At 54.9% G+C, this 22854-nt stretch overlaps 5 protein-coding genes across 6 annotated transcripts; 3 read left to right on the top strand and 2 right to left on the bottom strand.

The window, feature by feature from the left end:
- Nucleotides 1–1085: 1085 nt before the first annotated feature.
- On the bottom strand, nt 1086–2411 carry PTSG_11115 (uncharacterized protein; the record flags this gene model as incomplete). Its single annotated transcript, XM_004987980.1, has 4 exons — nt 1086–1177; nt 1474–1603; nt 1921–2025; nt 2268–2411. 4 exons carry the CDS (start codon nt 2409–2411, stop codon nt 1086–1088), a joined length of 471 nt encoding a protein of 156 aa, XP_004988037.1.
- Nucleotides 2412–3229: 818 nt separating this feature from the next.
- PTSG_13143 lies at nt 3230–10777 on the top strand (the record flags this gene model as incomplete). 2 transcript variants are annotated; one of them, XM_004987979.1, is made up of 9 exons in its annotated part: nt 4201–4842; nt 5107–5253; nt 5447–5965; nt 6246–7487; nt 7802–7958; nt 9337–9520; nt 9756–9980; nt 10187–10319; nt 10584–10777. In XM_004987979.1, the coding sequence occupies 9 exons, from the start codon at nt 4201–4203 to the stop codon at nt 10650–10652; spliced, it is 3318 nt and encodes a 1105-aa protein (XP_004988036.1). In that variant the 3' UTR covers nt 10653–10777. The 2 variants fall into 2 exon arrangements, with proteins under 2 accessions (XP_004988035.1, XP_004988036.1); XM_004987978.1 differs by lacking the exons at nt 9337–9520; nt 9756–9980; nt 10187–10319; nt 10584–10777 and adding an exon at nt 3230–3524 and having other exon boundaries at nt 4183–4842; nt 7802–9236.
- Nucleotides 10710–12623, top strand: PTSG_13142 (uncharacterized protein). Its single transcript, XM_004987977.1, has 5 exons — nt 10710–11232; nt 11429–11618; nt 11764–11853; nt 12037–12072; nt 12299–12623. The coding sequence occupies exons 1-5, from the start codon at nt 10787–10789 to the stop codon at nt 12437–12439; spliced, it is 903 nt and encodes a 300-aa protein (XP_004988034.1). The 5' UTR covers nt 10710–10786; the 3' UTR covers nt 12440–12623.
- PTSG_13141 (uncharacterized protein) lies at nt 12559–17278 on the top strand. The gene is made up of 9 exons (XM_004987976.1): nt 12559–12713; nt 12995–13119; nt 13394–15083; nt 15209–15357; nt 15493–15566; nt 15693–15775; nt 16076–16216; nt 16366–16488; nt 16633–17278. Exons 1-9 carry the CDS (start codon nt 12681–12683, stop codon nt 16753–16755), a joined length of 2541 nt encoding a protein of 846 aa, XP_004988033.1. The 5' UTR covers nt 12559–12680; the 3' UTR covers nt 16756–17278.
- PTSG_11111 (uncharacterized protein) lies at nt 17032–21951 on the bottom strand (the record flags this gene model as incomplete). The annotated part of the gene is made up of 14 exons (XM_004987975.1): nt 17032–17082; nt 17372–17448; nt 17796–17933; nt 18141–18267; nt 18529–18693; nt 18895–19069; nt 19289–19413; nt 19600–19644; nt 19879–19934; nt 20125–20167; nt 20473–20787; nt 21071–21145; nt 21455–21657; nt 21888–21951. 14 exons carry the CDS (start codon nt 21949–21951, stop codon nt 17032–17034), a joined length of 1659 nt encoding a protein of 552 aa, XP_004988032.1.
- Nucleotides 21952–22854: the final 903 nt, after the last annotated feature.

Genomic DNA, 22854 nt, shown 5'->3' with positions numbered 1-22854 from the left:
TGTGTGTGTGTGTGTGTGTGTGTGTGTGTGTGTGTGTGTGTGTGTGTGTGTGTGTGTGTGTGTGTGTGTGTGTGTATGTGTGTGTGTGTGTGCGTTTGTTTGTGGTTCTATGATGTGTTGCGTGATGAACACAGTGCCGTTGCGTGTATCCCCGCCCTCACTGTCGGGTTCCCTGCCGTCCCGTCCATGTGTGCATTCGTTCATCAGACCAAGACGACACACAACGTGTACGGCTTGCGGGCATGTTGCTTGCTGGCAATGTCTCGTGACCTGGGTGCAGCAAGAGGTGTGCACACATGCATGCTACTGCGAGCAACTGACAACCGTTGCTTGATAGTGCTGGACAGTGTCGCTGCTGTTCTTGCTGCTGTTGTTACTGTTGTTGCTGTTACTATTGCTTCGTCTGTTGTTGCCTCGCAACATCTTGTCGACTTCTCATCCCCATGCCCACACACACTCACACGCTCACGCACTCACACACACTCACGCTCACACACACACACACACACACTCAAACGTATTAAAACGCATTCACAGCGGTGCTGTCCGCTGTGTCGCCAGCAGCTACGCATGAACCAGTTGTATCCCATCCTCAACCTAGCATGACACACACACACACACACACACACACACACACACACACACACACACACAGCTGTGTAGCCTCGTGCCAACATACACAGCAACAACAGCATCCCATTGCCCCCCTTCCTCCCCTCCATCTCTCCAGCCAGCCATCCAGGTGTGCGTGTGCGTGTGTGTGATGTTGTGTCATCGTGGAGGACGCGTTAACATAGACGACGCACGCACGCACGTGAATCGCTAAAAGGATCGTTAATTAAATTAATGTAAACAAACAAGATATGTAACAAAGGCAATCAGATTGCAACAGTTTTTAAAAGGGGAAAGCGCGTGCGTGTTGTGTGTACATAGGGACCAAAGGCGTGGACATACGCGTGTGTACAAGTGTACGACTATTGTGTGTGTGTGTGTGTGTGTGTGTGTGTGTGTGTGTGTGTGTGTGTGTGTGTGTGTGTGTGCTTGTGTGTGTGCTTGTGTAGCACGTGCGACTGCACCCGTGTGTGTCAGAGCGTTGTTTCCCGGTACAGCATGGCAAATCGGCTCACTTCCTCCCGGTTGATTGCCGACAGCGCAGGGAAGCACACCACAAACTCCACTGCCAGTGTGTGCGTGTGTGTGTGTGTGTGTGAAAATGGGATGCGAGAGAAGAAAGGTGGGGAGGAGCAGGAGGAGGAGCAGGACGCAACAGAAAAGGATGCAGGTGACCACACAGAGATGTAGAGTGAGGTCGGGCGAGTATGTTGGGGTGTGGCTGTTGCCGCAAGTGACAGGCAATGCCACCACGGACTCTGCTCACCACGATTTACCATGGTCTGTCACCACCACAAACCGCCATCGCCACCACTATCGCTTATTCACGACCATCAACATAACCACCATCTGTCAACGTACCGAGGATGAACGTGACAAACAGGATATTCCCGCCATACTCGAGTGGTCTTGGCTCATACACAAAGACGACCACCCAGATGATGGTCGACTGCACAAACGTCAACAGCTCAAACGCAACCAACAGCAGCACCTACGCAATATGTGTTTGTGTGTGTTTGTGTGTAGAGATGAGAGCACGTGAGTGAGTGAGTGATTGTGCGTGTATTTGTGCTGTGTTGTGTTGTGTGTGTGTTGTGTGTTTGCCGGCGGAAACGACGCCTGCGTTTACATAATCGTGATCGTGACGCATACACGAATACAACAACCATCGCAAATGCGCAGCCTCACACATACGCACGCACACGCGTGCACACACACATACACACACGCACACACATGCACACATGAACTGCGCGCGCACACACATACACACACGCACACACATGCACACATGAACTGCGCGCGCACCTTCTCGCGCTTGTTGCCGGCGTTTCCCAGGAGCAATCGCACCACCTCCAGACTGAGCAGCAGGAAATAGATGATGGCTCGCACCATTTGACCACTCAACCCACCCTAAAACCGATACAGTGTGGTGCGTTGGCATGAATCAACAGTGCATGGCACACAGGATCTCAAATGGACACATGCACACAAAACTCACAAACCTCACAGTGCGCAGACGAACTGCACACACACACACACGCATACAATCCCCTGCTCACAAAACATACACACACACACACACACAAAAGACAGACAATCCCCCCAACACCCACAATCCCCCTCCCGCCCAACACCCAAACATTTTCACGTACGGGGCGCATGGCTGTGGTGATGATGGCAAAGAGGCCCCACACAACGTCAAAGCAAGACTGGTAGTAAATGCATGCTTGGAGATGCGCGCTGCCCACGCGCGCGGGTCCCCGGAACGCGGAGAACGCTGCCAGTGGACCCCGCATCACACCAAGGGGAGCGGGAAAGCGCGCAACACGGAGAGCGTGGCTGAGACGTGCCTGCACACATTGTGCGGGAAGGGGGATCAGCAAAACCGACGCACACAATGCAAGGCATGAGAAAAGGCGAGATGTAGACAAAGTGACCGATGATGGACAAAGCGAGATATGGAAGAACAAATAGATGGACATACAAGCAATCAGGCAATCAAGCAGGGCAGGTAATCAGGTAATCAAGCAGGGCAGGGCAGGCAGGCAGGCAGGCAGGCAACTTTTCACACAGACACACAGACACACACACACACACACACACACACACATACACACACATTCACACACACACACATTCACACACATTCACACACACACACACACACACACACACACACACACACACACACACACACACACACACACACACACACACACACACACACTAATCGCGGTTCAGCAGCGTCCGCCGAACCAGAGGGTTTGCGACAGCACAATTAATTCACACCACGAAAAATCTAAACACGATTTCCGTGTTTTGCAGCAATCGTCCACGTGGTCACGGACATCTTTCGAGAACCGTCGAAAGATGTCCGCAGATCAGTTGTTCGCCAAAAATCGTCGACAACGCAAACGCACAGAAAACAGCAGAAGCAACACCACCAACATGCATGAAAAACGGCCGGTTTTTTTGGCGGGCCGAGCAACGCACACACAGAGAGACGAGACACACACAGAACAGAACAAAACAAACCACACACAAGCAAGCACAAACAGCAACGGCCGCCGCACATCCTTGTTGTGAATGGAGCATTGCTCATTTTCCAACCTGCCCGCGAAACAAACAAAAGCCCTCACAACCGCTGCAAGCGTGTCCGCCTTTTGCCTTTTGCGCTTTTGCTTGTTTATTTTTTTTTTCGCACTTTTTTTTTTCCTTCTCACGCACGTTGGCTGCAACTCGCGCAAGGACCTGCAACACCCACTCGCTCACCCACACAACCGCGCCTCGTTTGAGCCAGCAAGAAGCAGCCCAGCCCTCAACTCTTTGTCACACACACACTCTCTCCCACTCTTGTGCTCACGTCAGCCAGCCTGCCAGTGGGTGTCCCCATCAGTCAGCCAGCAAAGGCAAGTGCAAGCGCACGAGCACGAGCACGAGCGAGCGGGGTCATCACCACCACCACACACACACACACACACACAGCCAGCCAGGCACAGCCACCGTGTTGTGTGCCGCTGCAACTGTCACCCACACCACCACCACCATTGCCAACCACAGCCACTCCTCTTTCGTGTTCTCTCTGTTGCACGTTTTCCTTTAGCCCTCTTGGAAGCGCACACCACCAACCACCACCTGCGAGCATGATTGCTTGAGAGTGATGGAGGCCTGAAGGGGTGCACAGCACACACACACATACACACACATACACACACATACACACACGACCACGGCCACCAACAACAACCCCCTCTCCGACGCCATCTCTCCCCCCCCCTCACACACACACACACACACCCAGCTTCTATCTTTCTTTTCCTTGTTTGGTGGCGGCTGTGTGTGTGTTGACCTACACCATGCATGCATGCGGATGATGTCATTGGTGTGCTGCAAACACGCAAGAGCTGATTCTCTCTTTCCCCCTCCTTGCCCCATGCACACACGCGCACGCACGCACTCGTTCCCATCCACCCTCCACCGCATACCCCCGTATGCTGGCCATCGTCGCCGCCGTGGCTGTCGCTGTGCCTTGTTTCGCCTGACGCACACCCAACCAAAACTACACAGGGCCAGTCGGCCGAGTTCATGACGCTCACAGCCATGGACCCTTCCACCTTGCCCACCTCGTCTGCGGACACGGGGCCTGGCTTGACAAGCACCACCGACAACCCAACCACCACCACCGCTGCTGCGTCTTCCGCACCACAAGCAGCAGTATCAACCACCACCTCTGCAGACACAACCGACAACAACAAATTGCTATCCGAGCCAGCAACCAACACCGCCAACAACAAAGCCCGCGTGGATGACACCAACAACGCAGCCACAAATGACACCAGCCAAGACACACCAACGACACACACACAGCAGCAAGAGCACCAACACCAATCGTCGGCGTCAACGCCTGCACCGCACTCGCCACAATCAACCACATCGACGGCCGCGGCCGCAGAGCAGCACCTGCCGTCGACAGAGCCAGCGAGAACAGACTCCACGGCGCTATCGGAACAGCCACAGCCGTCACCGATTGTTGTGTCCTCAACCCCGAGCGATGCGCCCAGTCCAGCGCCCGCAACGCCCTCTGCGTCCTCGTCTGCAACAAAGCCGCGTGGCAGGTGGACGAACCAGCTCAAGTTTATGCAGGATGTCGTGCTGAAACGCCTGTCCGCACTCGACTCGAAGCACTGGTTTGCGCAGCCTGTCGATTGGAAGGCCCTCAACATCCCTGTACGTTATCTCCAGCCCCTGCCTGCTCTTGCTTGCATGCACGCAAACGGTAACGTTGCTGCTGTGTGCTACTGCTGCTGTTGCTGTACCGTTAGTCTTTGTTCGCGCTGCTGCTGCGAGCGACCGCGCGAACGACCACACGCACGCATCACCTCGTGATTTCTCCGACTCTGGGCCTCTGGCCTCTGCGACACCGTGTTTCTCATCATCATCATCATCATCATCATCATGTGTTTCCCCCACCACCACCACCACCACTACCAGGACTACCCGACCATTATCAAGCAGCCCATGGATCTTGGCACCGTGAGCAAGAAGCTGAAGGAGAGGACGTACACATCTGCTCAGGAATGCATCGATGACATTCACCTCATGCTCAACAACTGCTTCGTCTACAACCCAGCAACCAACGTAAAGCTCAACATCCAGCTTGCTTGGCGTGTGTTGTGTGTGTTGTGTGTTTGTTCGGTTTCTGGTGTCTTGTGTTTCTACTGTTGGGCCCTTTTTCGAGTGCCTCATTCATTCCCATCCCCACGCTTCCTCATCCATCCATCCCCCACCACATTGCACCACTCTCCCCTCCACATCCCTTGAACTGTCGCAGCCTGTACATATCAAGGCGCGCGAGTTGGAGACTGCATTTGAGCGCTGTCTGCACCGCCTCCCGCAGCCGGAGATGGACGTGTCACTTGCTGCGACGATGCTGCCCAAGCAGACGCCGCGGCCTGCGCCCTTCACCCCGGGCAACGGCGTGTATGCGCGCCGCCACTCGCGTCGCACCGTCCGCCCGCCAACCCGTGACCTGCCAAGCCCAGCCAACCACCCGCAGACCAAGGCCCTGCGCGAGTGCCGCAAGATCATCTCGGAGCTGTTTAGCAAAAAGCACGCCGAGTACGCGTGGCCGTTTTACGAGCCCGTCAAGGCGGACGAGCTCGGGCTCTCGGACTACCGCGACTTTGTGGACACGCCCATGGACCTGGGCACGGTGAAGAAGCGCATCGAGTCGGGCCACTACTCGGACGTCGACTCGTTTATCGCGGACGTCAGGCTCGTGTTTTCAAATTGCTACAAGTACAACCCGAGCACAGACCCCGTCTTTGGCATGGCAACAAAGCTCCACAACGTACGTGTAGCAGTGCGAATGTGTGTGGTTGCCCGCTGCCATTTATTTGTTCGTTGTCGTCCGCCACTGCTGTCCCCTCCTTTGCTCTCGTGCATCGTTGTTGCTGTGGTTTGCCGTTTCCGGATTACACGAATCCTCCATGCCTTTTTCACTTTGCGTCATCCCCACTCGTTTATCACTTCCCCACATCACCCGCCAACACCGCTCACATGTCTCACACCACTTGCTTTCATCGCCCTTCCCCTCTCCTTCCCTTGTTCACGATCACAATGATCCTCAGGTGTTTGAGTACAGCCTTGCCTCTGCGCAGCTGGACGAGCCCTCCACCGGCAGTCGCCGCGGGTCTGCGGCCGCCACCCCAGCAGCAACGCGAAAGGCGTCGGCCGCGCCAACGCCACTCAGCGGTGGCACAGCCACAACCACAGGCACGGGCGCAGGTGCCGGCGGTCGGGGCAAGCGCCGTCGCAGGCGCGGGCGTGACGACGACACGAGCGACAGCGACGAGGACTACGATGCCGAGGGCGACTCGGCAGCGGAGGAGGAAGATGTGGAGGAAGCAAAGCCCAAGCGCACAGCATCCGCAGCGAAGGCACCGGCCAAGCGCGCAAAGACAACGACATCAACTGCTGCAGCAACGGCAGGGAAAGGCAAGACAAGCAAGGCCAAGGCAGGCGCGGCGGCGTCAAAGGCCAAGGGCGGCAAGGCAGGCGCTGGTGGCGGCGGCGGCTCGGGCAAGCGCAAGCCCACGGCGTCGGCAACAAAGAAGCGGCAGCGGAAGAAGGCTAAGCAGGTGGACACGTCTGATTCTGACGACAGCGATGCCTCGTCGTCTGAATCCGAGTCTGACTCGGACCTCGACCTGGACAGCGTGGACCCGCTGGTGCTCCTGGCCAACATGTACAAGGACCGCCTCTCCAAAAAGAAGAAGAAGAAGCAGATGAAGAAGAAAAAGAAGCAGCAGCAGTCGACAAGCAAGAAGGCCGGGGCGAGCTCCCGCGCCTCAAAGTCAAAGAAGACCACCAAGGCCAGCGGCGGCAAGGGCGGCGCATCATCAGCGTCGTCATCGTCCGCTGCGGCGTCCAGCACCGCTGCTGCGGCGTCTGCGCTGGCGAATTTGACGCCGGAGCAGCTGCAGGCCATCACGGCTGCGGTCGGGTCGGGCGTGTTCAACCTGCCCCAGGGCGGTGCTGCGGGCGCCAAGAGCGACGACACGGGCACGAGCGGCGCCGAGACAGAGGCGTCGACGCCGGCAAAGGGCGGACGCAAGGCCCCGGCAGGCGGTGGCGGCGGTGGCGCTGCTGCCAAGGCGAAGCAAAAGCCAAAGGCAAAACCAAAGCCAAAGCCAAAGCCAAAGGCCAAGCCCGCGGCAAAGCCAAAGCCAAAAGCGGCGCCGCCACAGCGGTCTGTGACAGCCATGTCAGACAGCGACTCTGGCTCATCGTCATCGTCAGAGGATGAGGAGGACGACGACACCCCGTTCACATACGACCAGAAACGACAGCTCAGCCTCGATATCAACAACGTAAGCGGGGAGGGGGAGCATGAGCGTGTGGGTGAACAGAGGATATTTTGCACTGTTTGTTGTGCACTTGTACGTGACATGACTGCGAACAAGTTATGATTGTTCAAGTGTTGATGAATGTCTTCAACGCGATGAATGTCTTGAACGCACAACGCATGTCACACACTCAATGAACCACTCACTAACTTGTATTCTTCCACCTTCTCCCTCTCCCTCTCCCTCTCCCTCCCCCCCCACCCCCACCACACACACACACACTCACGCTCACGCCCGCGTTCCTCCTTCCTTCCACTTGTTCCACTTGCACGTGACAGTTGCCGATGGAGAAGCTGCCGCGCGTGGTGCAGATTATCAAGAACTACGAGCCATCCCTCACCCACACCAACCCGGACGAGATTGAGATTGACTTTGACAAGCTGCGGCCCCGCACCCTGCGCGAACTCGAGCGCTACGTGCGCAACTGCCTTAAAGGTGTGGCATAATCCCATCCATCCACCCACCCATCCATGGCCCGCCCCTCGCGGCTCTGTGAACACTGACACTTGTGTTGTTGTCGTCGTCCTCGTTGTGTCTGAGCGGTGTGGGTGACTGTTGTTTGCCGGAGAGAAGATCCTTTCCCTCCTACATGGTTACGATTTTTTGTTGGTGTGAACGTGAACCACTGTGCGTAGGTAGTTCACGTGGTGTGTCCCTTCCCCTCCACCAAACCCGCAGCTTTCTTTTCTCCTTCTCTCTCTATCTGTGTTATTTCTGGGTTGCGGTGCACGCCTTGCCCCCCCCCCGTCCTTCTCCGGACCCCATTCTTTGTTGTTCTCAAGTCACGTGTCGATTGATGGCGTGTGCTCGACGTCCAACATGACATTTCTCTCCCAGCCTAGCTTTATTTCCTCTTTTTGCCTCTGGTTAATATTTTGCTTGGCTTTGCAGCCGTGTTCGCCACCCAGTCGTTGCTCTGCACACGCGCGCACGTGCGTGCCTTTTCTCCCCCTCTTCTCTCCTCCTTTCTCCTCGTCCTCTCCCCCGCTCCATGTCCTTCTTTGCATGCATTGATCGGCACTGTCCCATCTGACGTGTGTCATCAACACTGCGTGTGCACTGCGTTGCCTGTCAACAGCTTGAAGCCTCCCCCCCCTCCACAGTCCCTCATGGGTGTGCTGTCGTGTTGAGGACGAGTGTGCGCCTTCTTGCATGCACCGGCGTCATCTTTCCGCCCAATCACAACAGAGACAGGCTTGCTCGCTGGCTCTCCTCAGCCTCTCTTGTTCCCTTTTCGCTTTGCCATCTCGCTCGATTTGTTCTTCCCTCTCGTATGTTTCTGGTGGCTGGTCTCTCTTCTTTCCTCGCTTGTGTACACATCTCTCTGTGTGTAGCTTTTCGTTTGGGGGCCACATCTCTCCGTCGTTGCTTTTCTCGATGTCGTCATTGTTCTGTGCATAATTCTTTGGCGGCTACCGTCTCCCTTTGTACTTCCTCCCTTGTACTTCCTTCCTTCCTTCTCTTGCTTGTGGGCCGCATGCCACGTCCATGGTGTGTCGTGTTGTGTGTCCCCAGCCCAATCCCTCGCCTTTCTTTTTCGCTCCCCCTTTTTCTGCCCCCCATTAAATGATAGCATATTTGAGCAACCTCTATACCTTGTCAGCCATCAAGTGCTTGCTTCCCAACGTGTCAACAAGAGAGAGGCCTTTTGTTTCTCGTGTTTTCTCTTCCTGAAAGGATCTTCTCTCCACGTCCGGTGTGTGCGTGTGATGTGGTGTGTGGTTCATTGTCGTTCTGTGCACGAGCACTCACCAGCATCACTCGTTGTGTCTTCCATGCGCGTGTTCTTGGTTCCTTTGCTGCGTGTGTGTAGCGCCAACCAAGCGGGCGTCGACGCACCACCGCCGGCCCAGCAAGAAGGAGGAGCCCAAACAGGAGGAACAACCTCATCACGACGCAGAGGAGGAGGAAGACACGACACAAGAGAAGGACTTTTCACTCGTACAGGCGTCCAGCGCCATCAAAGAACACGACATTGCCGCATCCACCGACGCAAGGTTGGTGTGCGTGTGAGTGCTTGATGTGTGTGTGTGTGTGTGTGTGTGTGTGTGTGTGTGTGTGTGTGTGTGTGTGTGTGTGTGTGTGTGTGTGGATGTTTGTGGGGGGGGTATGCTTGAAGCGTGTGTGTGTGCGTGTGTGTGGATGTGTGTGTTGCATTTCAGCCATGTGCGTCACGTCTCCTGTGCTTACATTGTCCACACTGCTGCAACAAATGCCGTTCAATCCATGCAGCGGGTGGGTGATGGACGATGACGAGGATGACGAGGAGGCGACCGACACACACAAATCTGACGACGCGCTGGCTGCCGACCTGGCCAAGTTTGAGCAGCACAAGGCCGCTGAGGAAGAGCGCCAGCGGATGGCCCGCGAGGCGGCTGCACGCATGCGCCAGCAGGAGGAACAGGCCCGCCAGCAGGAGGAAGAGGAGAAGCGGCGCCAGTCTGAGGAGGAAGCAAGGTAAAAAAGGGCATTTGGGGTGTTTGTGGGGGAAAGGCAGTGTGTGTGTGTGTGTGTGTGTGTGTGTGTGTGTGTGTGTGTGCGCGCGCGCGTAAGCCCGTGTGTGCGTGCGTTTGCTGCCCAAGCACGCTCATCAATACACCCCCTTTTTCCTCACACGCAACCACGCATTTATGTTTGTTTGTATTGCGTGTGTTGCTGAGCAGGCGGCGAGAGGAGGAGGCACGGCGGCGTGCGGAGCGAGAGCAGCAGCAGCAGGAAGAAGAGGCGCAGCGCCGCGAGCAGGAACTGCAGGAGCGTGAACGCCTCCGCGAGGAAGAGAGAGAGCGACGTAAACAGGTTTGTTGGCTGCTGACACAGCCAAGGGCACGGGTGTGAGGGTAAAACCGAATCACTCACAAACACACATATATACATACATACATACATACATACATACATACATACATACATACATACATACATACATACATACATACATACATACATACATACATACATACATACATACATACATACATACATACATACATACATACATACATACATACACGGACGCACACACGCATACTCACTCCCTCGCTCGCTCGCTCACACCAACAGATGGAAGCGCAAGCGACAAGCGCGGACGCAAACGACGATCTGGAAGACCTTGATGCCATGTTTGACTGAAATCAGTCTCCTTGTTACCGACACTATTAATTGAAGTGAAGTAAACCTCTTGTCTCTCTCTCTCTTGTGCTGTCGTTTGTCATCATTTTCCGTCCTTTTTCCAAGCGCAAAGAAGGCAATACAGCGTGTGCACGATGGCCACGAGATTGGGTGTGCGAGGCGGGTTGCTGCGAGTGTGCGCTGCTGCACTGCAAGGTGGCAGAAGCAATGCAAAGCACGTGACGAGGACAACAAACAGGGCGGGGATGGTGATGACGATGAACAGTGGAAGGCACGTGCGATCACTTGCAACCGGTGGTGGTGGGCCAGCGACGAAGCCTGCCGTGAAGGTTGGCGTGATCCTGGAGCGCTACCCTCTCTCGGAGCCGGCACTGACCCCGTTTGAGAAGAAGTTCCAGGAGTTTTCCCGGCAGATGGATGAGGAGAAGTCCGCTGTGTCCTTTGAGGAGTACCTGCAGATGTTGGTGGAGCAAGAGGGCGGAAGCAAGAAGAAGAAAAAGAGCAAGAAGTCAAACCAGAAACAGGAACAGGGCGAAGAGCAAGACTCCTCCGCCGCAACAGCCACCGAGCAAGCCGCTGTGTAAGTGCAAACATGTGTCTGCGTCTGTGTGGGTGTGTGGGTGTGGGTGGTGGGGTTGTATCTGTATGTGTGTGTGTCTTCTGTCTGTCTGCGTGCTTGTGCACCTGAGAACCGCTCAGCTTTGCTGACCCCCCAACAACAACACACGCACACGCATGCACGCACGCACGCACGCACACACACAACTCCCCAACAGCGATGCAAGTGACACTGCACCTGTGGAGTTTGAGCCTGCGCCTCTGGAGACTGAGGATGACCGCGCGCACAACACAAAGTCCCTCAACAGGTGTCTGTCATCGAAGCTCTACCTCCTCATCAAGACGAAGCAGAGCGATGTCTGGCACTTTCCACAACTGCCGCTGACCAACGAGGAATCCATTCGTGCGGTATGTCACTTTCCATGCCCTGCCGCCCGCAGCGTGCTCGGCCACTGGCTCGTTCTCGCACTGTTGAGGAACAACCCAGCTGCGCTCACATTGGGGCCGTGCCCCTGTCATGCCCTCACCTTTCCCGTGTTCGTTCACTGCACAGTGCGCGGAGAATGCCATGGCCACAGTTAACGGCGATACCACGGGCGACTTTGAGACGTACTTCATTGGCAACGCGCCATGCTACCACACCGTTAGTGAACGCTATCAAAACACAAACATACGTGGTTGAAAATGGCACCCCCGCACGCATGGTTATCATCGAAAGTGTGCCGCGTTTTGTGTTGTTGCTTCATGGTGTACACTGTTGTGCGCATGTGCTGACATGCGTTGACATGTATGTGCACCCTCTGAACCTTTGGGAACTGACTTGCAGGTGAACAAGTCTTCAAACGACGCGCCAGACGAATACGTACGCAGCCCCCACAACTCTGTTCGCTCCCGTGTCGTGTGTGTGAATGTATTTGTGTGTATGTGTCTCTCTGTGTGTGTGTGTGTGTGTGTGTGTGTGTTTGTGTGTGTGTGTGTGTGCGAACGAGCCTTTGTGGTACATCCTTGCTTGCCTGTCCAGCAACAGCATCTGACGGTGTTCTAACGTGCGCATGCACTCACACACACGCACATCACTTCACGTGCAGACGTTCTACTTGCGGTGCATGCTGGTGCAAGGGGCGTACGCGCCAACGGCAGACGTCACCGACTACGCGTGGGTGCCGGAGACAGAGTTGCAAGACTACATTGATAACGCAGACAAGTTCAAGCACTGCCTCTTTGGTTGACCTCGTTTCGCTGACCCACGCGCGCACGCATATATGCGTGCGCGTGTGCGTGCCCGTGTGTGTGCACATACGTCTGTGAGTGTGTGCCTTGTGCGTATCTCTGTGCAGTGTGCATGTGGTGCAGTCATCACCTGTTTAAAACCTCTTTCTTGGTCCGCGCTTCAAAGCAGTGCACCAACCAAACAACAACCATCACTGAAATCGCGCACTCGCCACAACACCAACAAACACCCTTCACGCAATGGCGATGGAGGGAGGACGGCTTCTGGAGGAGGTGAGAGGGTGATAGGTGAAGCCCTTGATGGCACTGTGTGCCATTGCTCCTTGGGTTGTGTACTGGGATGTGCGTGCATGGTTTGACTCTGTTGGCAACAGCTAATGTAACACGACTGCGGGGGGTGTGTGTGTGTGTGTGTGTGTGTGTGTGTGTGTGTGTGTGTGTGTGTGTGTGTGTGTGTGTGTGTGTGTGTGTGTGTGTGTGTGTGTGTGTGTGTGTGTGTGTGTGTGTGTGTGTGTGTGTGTGTGTGTGTGTGTGTGTGATGGGATGCACGACAGCTGCGCACGCAGGTGCACACAATCCTGGAAGAGCATGCACAGGATGAGTTGACCGACAGCCATCCGAGCGTGCGCCCGCTCTGCCTGTGCTTGGAGGCCGTGCTGCGCTGTGGCCTCTCGTCCAAGTCAGTCCCCACCAAGACTTGCATGACAATCTTCAAGCACACCCCTGCACACATGCACACATATACACATGCACACACACGCAAGCACACGCAAGCACACGCACGCACACGCACGCACACGCACACGCACGCACACGCACACGCACACGCACACGCACGCGCACGCACACGCACACGCACACGCACACACACACGCACACACACACACACGCACGCGCACACTCACCGACCAAACGCTATTGTACCCTGTGACACTGTGACATGACACGCGCAGATCCTCCTTCTTCGGGGGTAGGAAGGACTACTTTGACTTTCTTGAGGCCGCTCTCAAGAAGACAAAGCCACGGCTGTTAAAGATGCCAGCTCGAACAAGCGCCGGCAAAGGCAGACTCCTCATCCGGCACGCCCTCACCACGCGTGAGTTTGCCGAGTGCATCCAAATCGCAGCCCAGCACACGCGGGCCATCAAGGACTTCTACAGCGAGGGCGCTCTGCTCAGGGAGAAGGCTACACAGGCAGACCTCATGGACCTGCTCTACCACCTCAACAATCTCACCTTCCAACTCGCAGACCTGCCAGACGGTGCCGACATTGACGCGGACTGGCCCCCAAGCCCGTCATCGTCCATGCACGTGCCAGAATGGGAAGTACACGACGCCGCAACAGACGAGCAGCAACAACCAGTCGCCCAAGAGGAAACTGATACACAACCCCTACCAAACAGCAATGGCCACACCGTTGCCACACCGCACAAGGTCGCCCCGGCACAGGAAGAAGACGCAGCGCAGCTGCAGCAAAGGATTGTTGACTTGGAGAGAGCCTTGGCAGAAGCTCACAGTCACAACAGCGCGTTAACAGAGCAGGTCGCTCAAATAACAAACGACCATGACACGCAGCTTGCGGATGCCAAGACACAACACGAGACGAAGCTTGCGGATGCCAAGGAACAACACGAGACACGTGTGAAGGAGCTTGAGGCGCAACTGGAGAAGAGTGCTGGTGACAGCGAGGCGCTTGTGAAGGAGCTGCAGAGCAAGCTGAGGGCAAGCACGGAGGCGCAGGAGAGCGTGACGAGCGAGCTTGAGGCCGCCAAGCAGCAGGTGAGCGAGCTTGGTGAGGCAAACACAGCGCTGGAGACACAGCTTGCGGATGCCAAGGAACAGCACGAGACGCAGCTTGCGGATGCCAAGGAACAGCACGAGACACGTGTGAAGGAGCTTGAGGCGCAACTGGAGAAGAGTGCTGGTGACAGCGAGGCGCTTGTGAAGGAGCTGCAGAGCAAGCTGAGGGCAAGCACGGAGGCGCAGGAGAGCGTGACGAGCGAGCTTGAGGCCGCCAAGCAGCAGGTGAGCGAGCTTGGTGAGGCAAAGACAGCGCTGGAGACACGGCTTACAGATGCCAAGGAACAGCTGGAGACACAGCTTGCGGATGCCAAGGAACAGCACGAGACACGTGTGAAGGAGCTTGAGGCGCAACTGGAGAAGAGTGCTGGTGACAGCGAGGCGCTTGTGAAGGAGCTGCAGAGCAAGCTGAGGGCAAGCACGGAGGCGCAGGAGAGCGTGACGAGCGAGCTTGAGGCCGCCAAGCAGCAGGTGAGCGAGCTTGGTGAGGCAAAGACAGCGCTGGAGACACGGCTTACAGATGCCAAGGAACAGCACGAGACGCAGCTTGCGGATGCCAAGGAACAGCACGAGACACGTGTGAAGGAGCTTGAGGTGCAACTGGAAAAGAGTGCTGGTGACAGCGAGGCGCTTGTGAAGGAGCTGCAGAGCAAGCTAAGGCAAAGCACGGAGGCGCAGGAGAGCGTGACGAGCAAGCTTGAGGCCGCCAATCAGCAGGTGAGCGAGCTCGGTGAGGCAAAGACAGTTCTTGAAGAAGAGCTACAGGCGTCTCGCACAACTGTTTCTGAATTGGAGCAACGTCTCTCCGGTCTTTCCGGTAATTTGGAAGAGTCATCGAACAAGGTGTGTTTGAGTCTCTTTTCATTTCGTTTCTGGTCATGCTGCTCCTTTTTGCAAGTCGCCACATTCTTTCCTCTTTCTCATTTTGCTTACCCACCCCTTCCCAATTTGCGGTCTATTCTCCCTAGCACTCCCTCGATTTGGCGACGCTGCAAAGCAACTATGATGCGTGTCGTTTTGAGTTGAGCGATCTCAAAATGCGCCTTCGGTCCGCTGAGAAGGAGCGTGAGGATCTTCAAGACGAACTCAAGCATGTGCAGCTTGCGTCTGAGAAGCAGTATGTTTCATCTGCACTTCGCTCTGCGTCGGTTTGCCCTTGACATTTCATCTGTTTCGATTGCTCTTGGTGTCGCACATTGTTCTAGCATTACCGCAACTCACTCCTCGCTCCCTCGTGCCTGTTCACCCTCAGCGCCGCTGCAAGTGCTCGCGAGCGCGAAATGCTGACGCAGGAGCTTCAAATGGTGAAGGAAACCAACAAACAACGTACGCCATGCAAGACCAGCCTTGTTTGCACCTTTGTGTGTATGTGTTCTGGTTTCATGTTCCTAAGCATTGAAATTGGCGCTGTTCTCTTCTCCTGCCATCTCATCTTCCATGGACAATTGCCAGTGGACGCGAAAACGCGCCAACTGCACGAGGAAATTGGCGCCACTGAGGCAGAAACCGCCCGCTTGCAATCGGATCTGGACGAGGTGTGAAAAGTTGTGTGATCATGTTGTTTTAAATGCTGTCCCTTCTTCTCCCATGCCTTTCACGTTCATGGTGCTTTCTCTGCACTCGTGCGCTCCATTCCCCCCTTCCCCCTCACGCGTCGACGCATGTGTGTGTCTGTGTGTGCGTCTGTGTGTGTGTGTGTCTGTGTGTCTGTGTGTGCGTCTGTGTGTGCGTCTGTGTGTGTGTGTGTGTTTGTGTGTGTGTGTGTTTGTGTGTTTGTGTGTGTGTGTCTGTGTGTCTGTGTATGTGTCTGTGTGTCTGTGTGTGTGTGTGTGCAGTCGAAGCGTAAGTTGGAAGAAGTGACCAAAGCGAGAGACGAACTGCAGGAGGAGAACGAAGGGCTGCGCGCGGATCTCGTGACGCGAACGATGGCAAAGGCGCAGTTGTGGTCCGATCACGTCACGTCACAACTCAAGGAGGTGTGTGTGTCTGCGTCTGTGTGTGTGTGTGTGTGTGTCTGCGTCTGTGTGTCTGTGCCCGTGTCTGTGTGTGTGTGTGTGTCTGTGTGTGCACTTGTCTTGAAAACAGTGAACAAACTAGACCACCCATGCACACATGTGATGCGCAGGATGAGCTTCGGCCTGTGCCGCAGGAATCGTGGGAGGACGACGACACCGTGCACACGTGCCCGTTCTGCAAATCCGAGTTTTCATTCTTCTTCCGCAAACACCACTGTCGACAGTGCGGCAAGGTGCGCCGTGCTTGCGACTCATATTTTCGATGGTCGTGTTGCTGCTGCTGGTGCGTCTGTTTATCACTATGCCCGCTCACAACAACACGTTCCATCGTCCATTGTTGCCCATGCGAATATGAACACTCTCACATACACACGCAGGTGGTTTGCGATGATTGCAGTCAAGCACACATGCATGTGCGTGGATATCCTGAACCGCAACGATGTTGCAAAGCGTGCGCGCCTCGCCTTCGCAAACAAGCACAGCAGCAACAAGCGCACTGAGCGAATGACAGACGCGACGATGATGATGTGGTGATGTGATGATGCGTCCACTGGTATGACTGACAGTGTATTTGTGTTCCGAGAAGAGGAAGGAGAAGGGCGGGAACATGATGGAAAGCATGGGAGGAAACAGAGATGAAGGAAAAAGTGCGCCGCACCAAAGGCGCAGCTGCCAATGGGAAAACATCGCAAGCAAACGCATCGTTACATCTCCGAGTGTCTTCGAATATGTGTGTGCGAATGTCTGTCGTTGTGAATGTTTGTGCGCGCTTGGGATTAGGCGGAGGCGACGAAGGAGGTGGCAGCGTTAATGATGCGTTGTGCCGTCTGGGAGTTTTGAGCGCAACATCGACATGCAGGATAGAGAGAAGCAGTCGTGCGTTTGTGTGTTCGTTAGCACAGGTGGTGTTGGGTTGCTGTACATATGGCTGGTTATTTTGTACCGACCAACTTGGTTGTGTCACGTTACACGCGTGCGCTTGCGCGCACATCAGCGCACAATAAACGAAGCTTGCAAAGCGACACAACACGCCATCACCCTGCCACCACTCCTCACAACGAACAGCAAGAAGAACCAAGAGACTCCAGTGCGCCTGGTGCATTGATAAACACTCACGGCTGTGTCTGGAGCGAGGCCTGGGCCAACCAGCATATCCGCTGTTGCGTCGACCAGGAACGATGGGTCCTCGTAACCTGACAACATATATGTGTGTGTGTTGGGTGTGGATGGGTGAGCGTGTGTGTTGTGTGTGTGTATGTGCGTGTGTGTGCGTGTGTGTGTGTGTGTGTGTGTGTGTGTGTGTGTGTGTGTGTGTGTGTGTGTGTGTGTGTGTGTGTGTGTGTGTGTGTGCAAGTGAGTGAGAGACAGAGAGACAGAGAGAGAGAGAGATTGTGTGTAAGTGAGTGCGGGTGGGAGAGAGACAGAGAGATGTTGGGGCATCAAGATAAACACACCAAGGAAAGAGCTCAAGTACAAGCACTGCACACAAGACAAGCGTGAGGACCCAAACACAGTGAAGCGCACACGATAGCAAGCGTACCCTGCTGCTTCAATGGGTTGGCAAACTCGGCCAGCCCCTGCAGAGACAGGCAGGCGATGAGCTGTCGCAGGCCATCGTCCGTCGGTTGCGGTGCGAGACTGCCAAGCAGTCCCATCGCATTCTGCAGCAGCGCTTCCTCTGCCGCGCAATTTGAAAACCGCGAGTGGAATAGCAAGCAAGAGAGCGAGCGCATACGGGAGTGTGAATGGTGCATCCTCAAGTCACCAGCACGTGCGTGTCCACGAATACACAAGCGCACAAGCGCACGCGGACAAACAAACAAACAAACACAAGCACACACAAGTACAAGCATGCGCACACACGAGCTACATCCACGCTCTGTACGCTCCACAATGTTCTCCACAAGCGCACCTTTCTTCGGCAGCGCTGCGTATGTGTCTGCTGGCATCTGTGCAACGGGCCGCGGTCCTCCATACGCTGGTGTCCGCTGCTCATCGACGTCCGTGTAGATCTAAACACATGTGACGAGATCATTCATGGGGTGCGGGACAATATGGAAGGGGTGAGGACATTGTGTTGTGTGTGTGTGTGTCTGTCTGTCTGTGTGTTGTGTGTGTCTGTGTGTGTGTCTGTCTGTGTGTGTGTGTGTCTGTGTCTGTGTGTGTCTGTGTGTGTGTCTGTGTTTGTGTGCATGCGTGCAATAAGTTTTGGCGTGCTTTGTCAACACAAAGTGATGACCGATACAACAACTGCAAATGGGTAAAAAACCAACATCGTCCTCAGGCGCGTGCATGTGTGCCGGCTGCTGCTGTGCCGTGGTTGCGGCTGATGTGCCCGCATATGGCGGAGGCAGCGGTGGCGGTGCGCGGGCTGCAGCGATCTGTGACTGCAAATTGTCCCCATCATCGTACAACAGGTCCTCCTGCTCTTGTGCCGCCTGACGATGGTGGTGGTGATGATTGTGGTGATGGCGGTGATGGCGGTGGTGAAGAGTGAGGAGCGTGTTGAGTTGGTCAAACATGGTGAACAAAGCATACAAAATTCGCAAGCACGCTGCATCCGATGCACTCACACAGACACGCACTGCCAAACCATCAATTCACGCCCAAACACAACCACATGCACACATAAAACGCACTGGCTGTGCGGGCTCTGCGTCGCATTCCGCGTAAATTGCTCCCTGATCCAAAATCGGCTCAGGCTGCTGCTGTTGCTGCTGCTGTTGTTGCTGCTGTTGTTGCTGCTGCTGTTGTTGCTGCTGTTGTTGCTGCTGCTGTGGCGCTTGGGGCTGCTGCTGTTGCTGCTGTCCCTCACTGCGAAGACGCAATCAGTTCCGCACAGTAACCAAAAGGGGTGTGCCCATGTGGTGTAAGACAACAGGGTGAATGCCAAGCGATAAATCTGCATACAAACGACACCAACGGTCACACACGGTCACACACGGTCACACACGGTCACACACGCACACACGCACACGCAGCAGACACCAAACACATCATCAGCACCCCGGGCACCACGAGATTATGACTGACGTGTTCTGCGAGAATGCCTTGAGTTGTGCAGCCATATCCTGCATGCTTATGGTGCCAGCCTTGACCTTCGCCATCAGACTCACGCGCAGCGTCTCAGGGACAGACGCAATCATCCCAGGTGTTATCTGCAAGCAGGGAGAGTGAGTGAGTGACTGTGTGACTGTGTGTCTGTGTGTCTGTATGTCTGTGTATGTGTGTCTGTGTCTGTGAACACTTTGATGTGCAGAAGTTCAATCGGCGGCAACATGGTCACACAGCCACGGGTCGTTTGTTTGTGCGTGTGAGCTCCATCAAGGTGCGTGTCAACCCACCGAGCCCCCGCGTGCGCGATGTCCTTCTGGTGATTGGGCATCAGCCTGGTAACCGTGCAAGCAAAGCAAAGTGCATGTGAGTGCGCGTGAGCGTGAGGGAGATGTGACTGTGCATGTATGTGTCTGTGCGTGTATGTGTCTGTGTCTGTATGTGTGCGTGTATGTGTCTGTGCGTGTATGTGTCTGTGTCTGTATGTGTGTGAGGTTGTGTCTGTGTGTGAGGGTGTGTCTGTGTGAGGGAGTGCTATTTTGCAAATGTTTGCGGCGGCTGCTGCTCACCTGCTGTTGTGCACTGTCCTGTGCCGGCATTGGTGGGCGTGGCGGCAGCTCGGGCGCTGAATAATACACACACACACAAAAACACATACAAACATGGAAAAATGCATACACACGCACGATCAGGACCGTGGTCACATAGATTGGCATTGAGGCCATGAAGTGAGAACGTGTACAGTTGGGAAAGTTGACTTGATGTTCAACGGACAACACAATATGGCGCAGTCTATGCATGCTGTCGGAACGCACCCAGGTTTGGTGGTGGCAGGCCACGCTTCAGAGTGCCCGTTTTCTGTTGAGATACACACACACACACACACACACACACACACGCACACACGCACACGAAGGCGGTTGGAAGTGACGGTGTCAACCCATGCAAATCAGGGGCAAGCAGTCATAGCAATGCAAAACAAAACCGCAGCATGAATTGGGACAGTACCCGCGAACACATGTATCCACGAACAAACACATGTATCCACGAACAAACACATGTATTCACGAACAAACACATGTATCCACGAACAAACACATGTATCCACGAACAAACACATGTATCCAGCGTCACTCGGCAGCAGCACGAGAGGAGCAACGCACCGGTGCATCGCCAACGTTGAACGGGACAGCATAGATGTCGCCTTCAGGCTGCTGTTGTGGTGGCTGCTGCTGTGGTTTTGGCTGCTGTGGTCGCTGCGGCGGCTGTTGCTGCTGTTGTTGCGCCATCGGTGACGGCCGCGGTGGCGCAGCAGAGGACACGGCAGACTCGTCCACCTTCCCGTAGAAGGCAGCATCTTCCTGTGGCTGTGGCTGCTGTGGCTGTTGTTGCTGCTGTTGTTGCTGTTGTGGTGGCTGTTGTGGTGGCTGCTGTTGTGGTCGAAACGCCTGATCAACCAGCGACGCTGGCGCCTCCCCCTGAACACACACGCGCATGCAACGAGGACCGAAGAACGAAGGATGGATACACGTGAGAATCAGCATACAATGTGATCAACATACCTGGGACAATAAATACAAGCATGTGTGTGCTTGTCTGTGTGTATGCTTGTCTGTGTGTGTGTGTGTGTGTGTGTGTGTGTGTGTGTGTGTGTGTGTTCGTCGTCATGCGCCCTGTCTGCATGTGCATGTGCAAACAATCACTTCCGCTCCCCCCCCCGCTCCCCTCCACCTGGCGGTGGTGGTGGTGCGAATGGTGTACCAGCGCGGAGAGCTCGACGATGAGGGTGCCGAGGAGCTGGGCCTTGAGCGCCTGGGGAAGATGACTCGCCGCAATCTGCAGCGAGGGACGTGACGCGTGTTGAGCGGTGGGCACATAAGGCCACAAGTGCAGGTACAAGTACAGCAGGCAGCCACACACACACACACACACACACACACACACACACACAAACACACACACACATACACAAACACAAACAAACAAACAAACAAACAAACAAACAAACAAACAAACAAACAAACAAACAAACAAACAAACAAACAAACAAACAAACAAACAAACAAACAAACAAACAAACAAACACACAAACAAACAAACAAACAAACAAACAACGCACGCACACCAACATGCTCGCCCGCGCACCTCGTTCATCTTCATGAGGAGCTCTTCGCGTGTCGGACGGGACTGCTGTGCACCTGCGAGCGGATTTGAAGTGTCAGCGGCAGATGCAGTAGTGGCTGCACCCCCCTCTTCCTGTCCCTCTTGTTCTTCTTCCTCTTCGTCTTCCTCGGCAACAGCCTCCAGAAGCGCCTTCTCTTTGCTCTCCTCCTCCGCTTGCTTCGTCGCTGTGTGCAGATGCACGAGGCATGGACGTGAGAGAACGTGTGTGTATGTGTGTGTGTGTGTGTGTGTGTGTGTGTGTGTGTGTGTGTGTGTGTGTGGCGGGTGGATGGAGAACACGTCCACACACGACAAGTACATGCATGATGTAACATATAACATACAACACGGCACACAACCCACACAACACAGCACAACACGCAGCACGCATTGCCAAACACAGCAGGTGCCGTACCAATCTCGAGCAGCTGTGTCTCCATCTGGGCAACGGTGATTTCGCCAGCCCGCACCTTCATCATCAGCTCCGTTCGCTTCTCCTCGGGCACGCGCGCAATCGCAGTTGGATCAACTGCAACACACACACACACACGCGCATGAATAATACATACAAACAGACATGCGCACATGTGCACACACATACACACACGGAGCACCATCGCGAGAAATAACGTGAGAAAGAGCGTGAGCGGTTTTGGGCGTCAACTTGTGCACACATCCGCGTGTGCGTGTGTGTGTGTATGTGTGTGTGTGTGTGTGTGTGTGTGTGTGTGTGTGTGTGCTTGTGTGTGTGTGCGTGTCGTGTGTGTGTGTGTGTGTGTGTGTGTGTGTGTGTGTGTGTGTGGGACTGCCAAGAGCTCTATACTGCACTTCGCAGGACCAGTGAAAGGCGTTCTTCCATCGCTGTAATGCCCTCGCTTTCCTATGGCTCCCTCTGTCGCAGATCCGCCCTACACCGATGGACACCTCATCCAGATTACAAGTTGACTGTACGTATCTAGTGAAGTCGAGCAAGCGCGTAAAATGAGGACCGACGTGGCTGGTCAGGACGAACTATACACAAAAGTCTAGTACAGTATAAAAACGGTGATATCAGGGGTTCTCCTGTTGTAGCCGTGTCACTAGCTTGCTGTTGCTTTTTCGACGGCCCCTGCATGGTACTTCAGCTTGATTTCTACTGGTGTGGTGATATTCTAGTTAGACTGTTGGTTGATTACACCTGTGGAACAGGTCCTAATGTGTTAGGGTAGCATGCATCTACATAATCAAGAGCACGGTCTGGGGGTCGAGAATAGTGTAGATAGCGAGAGATTGCTTGCTTACTCTTTGACCCCGGCCGAGCGTTGCTGCGTGCTCAGCAGTTGTAACGACGCTCTTAAGGATAAATAACATTGGGGTTTGGACTCGACAGGTGAAACTACGTG

The sequence above is a fragment of the Salpingoeca rosetta genome (assembly GCF_000188695.1).
Source record: "Salpingoeca rosetta unplaced genomic scaffold supercont1.39, whole genome shotgun sequence".
Lineage (NCBI taxonomy): Eukaryota > Choanoflagellata > Craspedida > Salpingoecidae > Salpingoeca > Salpingoeca rosetta.
The sequence above is the reverse complement of the archived record's forward strand: the minus strand, read 5'-3'. Positions and strand labels throughout refer to the sequence as shown.